Source organism: Dryas octopetala, chromosome 4, assembly GCF_963921425.1.
Source record: "Dryas octopetala chromosome 4, drDryOcto1.1, whole genome shotgun sequence".
In the NCBI taxonomy this organism is placed as follows: domain Eukaryota; kingdom Viridiplantae; phylum Streptophyta; class Magnoliopsida; order Rosales; family Rosaceae; genus Dryas; species Dryas octopetala.
The window spans coordinates 25,009,411-25,016,997 of record NC_141369.1 but is presented as its reverse complement, the minus strand read 5'-3'; the positions used below and the strand labels follow the sequence as shown (position 1 = coordinate 25,016,997).

The window sequence follows — 7,587 nt, the reverse complement described above, 5'->3', positions numbered from 1 at the left end:
GATCAATCATATGCCCTCCCCAGCCTTTTCTATCTAGTAGGGCGATGTCTGACCTGGTCCTGTTCATGTTAGAGCGTTCTTATCCTATCAAGCTTGGTTTCAATGGCTTTCGTGGATCGCTCTTTCTATCGTTATCAATGGAGTGCTCCCTATTAGAATTACCAAAAAATACACAATCATATCAACTATTTCCCAATCATGTGTAAAGTTAAGGGAAACGGTGATATGACACGTTGCTCCCTAGTAGACAAGCTCTTAAAGATTGCCAAATTCCCTATTCCATTGACTCAATGCTATATTACTTATTCTATATATGGCCTAGGGGTGACAATTTTCAACACGACTCGAACCCAGCACAAATTAGCAAAGTTATCAGGATTGAGTTGATCATTACTTGACACAAACCCATAAATGGCACGAACCCATAAATGACACGACTCCATAAATAACACAACTCAATAAATGACAAGACCCCATGAGTGACACAACCCTCTAGCACGTATAATAAGTACGTGGAATCACCCAACACGAACAACCTGATTTTGATACCCAAAAAAAAAAAACATTTAACTAGTATTATAAAAAAATGACTAATTTCGTTTCTTGATATGATATTGTATGAATCCTTTCAAAATATAGGATTGTTATTTATGGTTTTGCTAGCATCAAGATTAAATGGATTTTTATTGTACGAGGAGCGTATGAGTGATAAGTTTGGTTTAGAAATAAAAGGATCTAAGTATTAAATTTCTAGTTCGCAATAAATGTGGGTCAATCGAACATGACAGGGTTAATAAACGGTTTGGGATCACGAAATGACACAACAATAACCCAACATGATCAATTGCCAACCCCAATATGAACAACGCTCTCTTCAAAATAATTTCCAAGAATGCCGAAGGTCGTGGCATATATTTCAAAGACTATCATCCAGAAGGTCACAAGTTGACAAATGCATTTTGCATGCCAAACACATTTTCAGATTTTCTTATATTCTTTTCCTATCAAAAATAACGATTTCTTACATTCTTTAAACAATAAACTGTCAAACCATTTGGATCTCAATATGGATCAACCCCTTTTAACCCCAAACTCTCTAATTTCCACAGTCAGCCTGACAATAACATCCACAAAACCCTAACCACCCCTTTTTTCTTCAACATCCAACACTCTATAAAACAATCTCTATAATGTAAAACACAAACCCCTCATTTGATTACAGAAAAAAACAAGTTGTCAATCTCTAATTGAGGAAAATTTAACAAGTTCTCTTTGCCTCAAATAATGAAAGTAAAACAATCTTAAACCACTATTCTATCCTTTACTGTCCAACTTTCCTCGGCAACCAAACAGTGCATTACATTAGGTACATAAGCAAACTCTTAATCACTAACATATTCATTAAAAAAACCCTAATCAACAACAAACACGACGAAAAATAATTAGCTACAAACAATTCATAACCGCGACCTCAAATACAAGTATACAACCTCTTTTAAACAAAAAATTTCACCTCCGCAAGCTGAAAATGCCGACGACCTCTCTGATCCTGAAGCTTAATCGGTAATGCACTTCACCACCGTAAGAGCTGCCCTTTGTACGGTGAATACGAAGAGCTACGCCGTTGAAAAGAGAAACGTTTACAGAAAGTTACAGAAAAAACGAAAACAAAAAAGCTTACTTCATGCAGAGAAATAAGGCTGAGAAAATCAAAGAGAAATAGAGCATTCGGCGTACATACAGAGACTTGTTTGGACTGCAAGACTGTGAGAGAGAGAGAGAATCTGTGGACTTGGAAACGGAAACCGAGCGAGCGCTGAAGAGCTCAAGGAAGGAACGTGACGCTTGCCTGTCTGCCTGGTGCGCTTGAGAAACGTATGACGACACGCTGTGATGTGAAAAAATTTCAACTACTCGCTCACTAATTCTCTCTATACTTCTCTCTCTGTTATATTTTGATTTTTGTTCAATTTTGTATATTCGTCATGGAAATTAATTTTGTGTTATTTTAATGCTTATTTGGGGGTACCGCTCCTATTTCCACTCTCTTTTTTATTCCTCTCACTGCTTGTTTGGTTTATTGAATTTAAACTGAGAATGTGAATAGCATTTCTCTTTTTCGATTATATTTTAAGTGACAGATAAAAACAGTAATGCTGGGGTCCACTTAAATAAAGATGATGGGTTGGTGGTGGAATGGGCAAGTATGTTGATTTCATACTCTCAAGAGTAGGAATGAAAGATTCTTTATCCTTTTTTTAAATGGAAAGTGACATACACAAAAATAAAAATAAAAAAGTAGATAGAACAGCAATAAATGACAGAATAACTTATACAAATGATTGTTTTATAAGAGACTTTAGATTAATATAATAATATATTTTTATTTACTCATACTCATTTTAATATCCAATAACTCCATTGGTAAAAAAAAAAATCCAATAACCCATTTTTAATTATTAAATTTAAAATAAAAAATAAAAAAACTCGTCCTAAGCCTCTTATTTCTCTGTTTTTTAGTAACATTCCCCTATTAAATTGTATAGAACAATGTAACTTTAATGAAATTGATTTGTTCTCATAGACCATACATTTTAAAGTGTAAATAATAATTTCCTATGAGTTCCGAAATATATATGGTTTTCCCTTTTTAACAATCTCGTATCGGGATGAAATCTTCCTCTTGTCAAGCTTGCACTACTTAGAATACTCCATTCAAAGAAATTAATTAACTAACAAATCAAATAGTTGGATAACTCGTAAAACCAAAACTGAACCTAATGCAAGCAACATGATCAAAATTGTAGCTGGACAAACCGTCCACATTCTAACGTTTGAATTGTTGTTTCGGGTTCATGTATAGTGTTAGTCGCACAGGGTAAAATCTAAATTCACAGTTTGGCAACATGACATTTTTCTTGTAAAGGGCGAGAGTCTAGATTCACAGTATGCATAATGCATAAATTTAGAAGCATCCATGCTTATAAGAATAGGATGTTATTAGCTGGACAACCTATCAACCTACGAACTTGGGAATTCAAGTGACATCCACTAAAAAGGGGTTTTGTTTTCCTCACGTTTACTGAAATTTCAATCCATGTCTCAATTTAATACCCAATCTAATTTGTCTCAATTTAATATCCATATATGATTTAGACGGCCTCTATCCTGAAATAGAGCCCGTCTCAACACAATTAATAAATGAACCACTAAAGAGGGTGACCCATCCACACCAATACATGTAGGGATTGGGTGCCTTAGCTCATCTCTATAGGAATTCCAAATAAATATATATGATATGGACAGTATGCCTAAGTTTTTAGCCTGAAGTTGCATGTTCTTGAATCTTGATCTTAGGAAATTAAGGATAGATATTTGATTTGAGGTTCAGAAACCCATATATCATTGGCATGCTCAACAATACTTGATTATTCTACCGAAAAGCGCAAAACACAAAAAAAATATAATTAAGGGTACGTGGTTGATGTTAGCATGCTTAAAAGCTAGTGCTTTATACAATTTGACAATGTTAGTATCAATCTTAATTGATATACATGTTGCGAATATTGACACAGATGGTCAATTTTCAACTCAGTGTCTAGATTTACAACTACACTTTTAAACCAACTCTTCCAACACCTTAGAGTTCAAGCCTTGAAAACTGCGAACATCACTCACTGTTTTATTAAAAGGGATGACATGAATAAAGTGGTAGTTCTATCTAAACCCTTACAATTGCTCAATTACCCTTAATTTCTTTATGAAATTACTCTTTTATCCCTCATCAAGGAGAAGAAAATAGAACCATGGCAGAGAGAGGGATTCTATTAAGTCATCAATGCATAGTAATACACGATGCAATCAATATTCAGGAGTTTCGGTAGTGCAATGTAAAAATGAAGTGTTGGAAACTATTTCAGAGGAAACAAATAGCTAGGATATATGTCCCTAATTTTTCCACTAAACATGGAGAAACATTACAATGGTACAACCACCTAACATGAACTCGCGATGATGTGTGGCTTATCTAGACACCTAGAAAGGCACATTGCTTCCGGGCATGCTCAGGTATCAGCTTGGACAGAAGCTCAAAAGTTGCTCCCTTCAGCTCTGCACATGCATCATCATAATGACCATCATTCCAAGCACAAATTATCAGCAGCATATATGTATACATGGTACATGGATATGCAATGACATAAACAATGAACAAACCTTGAGGCTTGAAGTTGAAGAGAGGAGGCAGAGGGCGCCCGTTAGGGAGACGAGTATTAGGATCACGGAGTTGATCAAAAAATGGGTGGACACAGGCCTCGAGCTGCCAAAATAACGATTACAGTTGATTCAGATATAAGACATCCTGTGGAAATCATATAGGAGAAAAAAGGATATACACTTACAGCAGTACACCTTAGACTTGGAGAATATTGAAGAAGCCTTGACACAAGATCTACTGCTTCTGGGGGCATGCGCTTGTGGAATATCTGCATGAAAAGAAGATGGTGTAAGAATGAAAATACCAAGCAAAATCATCAGAGAAAAAGAGCAGTTGTCAGCAAAGAAGCTAGACGCTACTCACTTTGTGCCAAGGATGAGCCTTGATTTGTGGAAATTTGAATTCTGTATAATTTGGGTTCATACATTTGATTTCCTCACGAGTTGGTGTGCCGAGTACCTAATTACAGAGAAGAAGCGCTAATTCAGTTCAAATTGCAGAAGCTGATTGATCAAGATCTTGAGTTGCTCAAAGAAAAATTACCTTAATAATCTCAACAAGTTGATCAACTCCACTTTCACCTGGGAAGAGAGGCTAAGAAATTGGGGATGGCCAAAACCAAGAAAAAAAACAAAGTGTATTCATTTTCTGCTAAAAGCTAAAATAAGAGAAAAAGTAAAACTTTCTATACTGTATAGAGAACCTGTCCAAGAAGCAGTTCTGCAAGAACACAACCCACAGACCATATGTCAATGGCAGTAGTGTATTCAGTTGCCCCAAATATGAGTTCAGGTGCTCGATAATAACGAGAACAAATATATGAGATATTTGGCTCGCCTTTGACCTGTCATGGATGATGATGTCAAAGTTCAGACCAGAACAAGGAAGAAAGACGTAAACATATCTTGAGCTTGACCATGCATGCAACTGAAAATACGTCGAAACATAACATTTCATCGGCATGAACTTGATGAAATTGTATAGGGGAGTGTGGTTTTATGCAATCATTCATGCATTATATATTGCTTTATCACCAAGAAATGTTATACTCTAAGATATGAAGACACTGGGACAAGAGAATACCAGGACTTTTGCACTTCCAAAATCACACAGCTTAACCTGATGAGTATGGGGATTGACCTGAAACAACATATTGTAGCGGTAAATACCATCCATCATATAATGTCTTTAAAAAAAGGGAAAAAAAAGAAGAAGAGATTTCAAGTACAAACCAAAAGATTCTGTGGCTTAATGTCCCTGTGACATACTCCTATGCCTCCATGAATATATGCCAAAGCTCTACAAATCTGACAAGAATGAATATCAAGAAAAATAAAGTCACCAACTGGACTTGTAATTAATTGTTTTAATCTAAGATTTATTGATATTTCTTGAAAGCCCCAACAGCTTTGCCATACAAGTAAACATCTTATTTTCATTTTGTTTCTAAGACCTGTTGAATAAGATTTGGTTCAAGATAGGAATCAAAATTGACTGTATTAGAACAAGAGGATCAAAAGTGGGCTATCACAAGTACAGCCAGAACTATAGACACTCAAAAGAAAAATATAACAACCTGATATGTATAGAGTTTGACATATATCATAGGCATCCGCTGATTTGCCTTACTATAGTGTTTTGACACACGATAAACAGTCTCAGGTACATATTCAAGCACTAGATTTAGATAGAGCTCATCCTTATCCGTGGTTGAAAAGAAGCAATGTTTGAGTGACACAACATTAGGATGGTCAAGAAGGCGCATTGTTTGCAGCTCACGGTTCTTATACCTCTTGTCCTGCAAAACCTTCTTGATTGCAACAATTTCTCCAGTTTCTAGGCACTTAGCCTGCAAATATAATAATTGAGGCTTCAATTAGTGTGTCAATTGTGTGATATGTCATACTCAAGGTCACAAAGATTTTTATTTATTATTCATCATAAATAGCTTAGAATCTGTAATTGAAGCATCACCTGAAATACAATACCAAATGAGCCCTGTCCAACAACACGCTCTGCCATATAACTTATGGTCTGCATCATGAATCAGAGAGGATTTAATGTTAATAGCTTGAGTGTGTTAAATAATAGCTTAAGACAGTGTAACTTATGAATAACTAGCTAGCACTATTAGTGGATCAGGCTTCTAGCATGATGAAGTACCGTAGCATGACTTGAAAGGCACAAACATCAAAACACTCACTATTTGAGGTTAAACAAATTACAGAATACTGAGTTGTGAGACCTTTTATCTCCTTTCATTTTATGTTATAGTACTACATCTACTTCCCAAAATTTATATGTTGAGCTTAATCTAAAAGTCCAACACTTGGGCCAGGGGGAGCTGCAGTTAAAATGCACGTGGGTGCTTTTGTAAACATGTTTTCTGTATATACCAAACCACTACATCAGCATATACTACTATAACTTGCTTCCCAAAAAATAAATAAATGAATAAAACATTCATGATATTTTTTCCATTTTTTTTTCTAAATCTGAATGGTTCATATAATAAAAGAATTTAATTTATCTTTTCCTTCATCCCACATCTTAACAAGAAGTAATTAAACTATGATTACAAATTAAACTTAGCAAAATGCACCTGTTTAGGCTGACCATTTCGACCACCAATCGTAGTTACAATAATGTGGCCAGTTTCAGTTCCATTCCCATCCACCACAGCTGCTTCGATTTCCTATCGAAAGAACAAAACTTGTCAACAATAATGAACTGACATATAAAAAAGAATTTTTTTGATAAAATATATACAAATACAATTCATGATTCAAGTTCAAGTCAACCAAAAGTTTAAGAGAAGACAACCTTTTCATCTTTGATCTTCATTTCATTAATTTCCTCGGGGAGCTTATCAGCAAACCTTGTGTTTCCACTAGGATTTTCAACAGTCGAAGCAGGTACTGGACCAGCTGAAGCCATCTATCTTGTACTATATAACAACCCAGATGTTCACTTTTGCAATTTCTATGGAGCTACTGAGCTTTATATAGCCTGGATTTGAAAATATATAATATATAGATCAGAAACAAATGAAATATACATTTTCTAGTATATAGAAGAAAAAACCCACATGGTCCTTTTGGTTTCCCAGAAAATGCAAGAAAAAACATAGCTCTAAAACAAAACCTGTGAAGCTAGCTGTAACCTGCAAGTCCTTCACATTCTGCAAGCTCGTCGATCCGAACAACTTCAGAGTTGAGAGAAAGAGAGAGAGGGAAACCCTAACGATTTTCTTGCAAAAGAAAATGTAAATAAAAAAGTGAAAAGAGGGAGAGGGAGAGAGAGAGAGAGAGGAGAGGAGAGTTTAGTCTTGTTCGCAGTTTCAGAGACGTTTCTTGCGAGTTTGACTAAGT

The 7,587-nt window shown here is 35.4% G+C and overlaps 1 protein-coding gene across 2 annotated transcripts; it reads right to left on the bottom strand.

The window, feature by feature from the left end:
* Positions 1-3,801: 3,801 nt before the first annotated feature.
* SK13 (shaggy-like kinase 13) lies at positions 3,802-7,587 on the bottom strand. 2 transcript variants are annotated; one of them, XM_086239274.1, is made up of 13 exons: positions 7,361-7,587; positions 7,040-7,225; positions 6,819-6,911; positions 6,191-6,250; positions 5,793-6,065; positions 5,449-5,523; positions 5,300-5,356; positions 4,920-5,060; positions 4,760-4,810; positions 4,580-4,675; positions 4,401-4,484; positions 4,216-4,318; positions 3,802-4,110 (listed from the first exon to the last, which is right to left on the bottom strand). In XM_086239274.1, exons 2-13 carry the CDS (start codon positions 7,151-7,153, stop codon positions 4,028-4,030), a joined length of 1,230 nt encoding a protein of 409 aa, XP_086095400.1. In that variant the 5' UTR covers positions 7,154-7,225; positions 7,361-7,587; the 3' UTR covers positions 3,802-4,027. The 2 variants fall into 2 exon arrangements, with proteins under 2 accessions (XP_086095400.1, XP_086095401.1); XM_086239275.1 differs by having other exon boundaries at positions 7,380-7,587.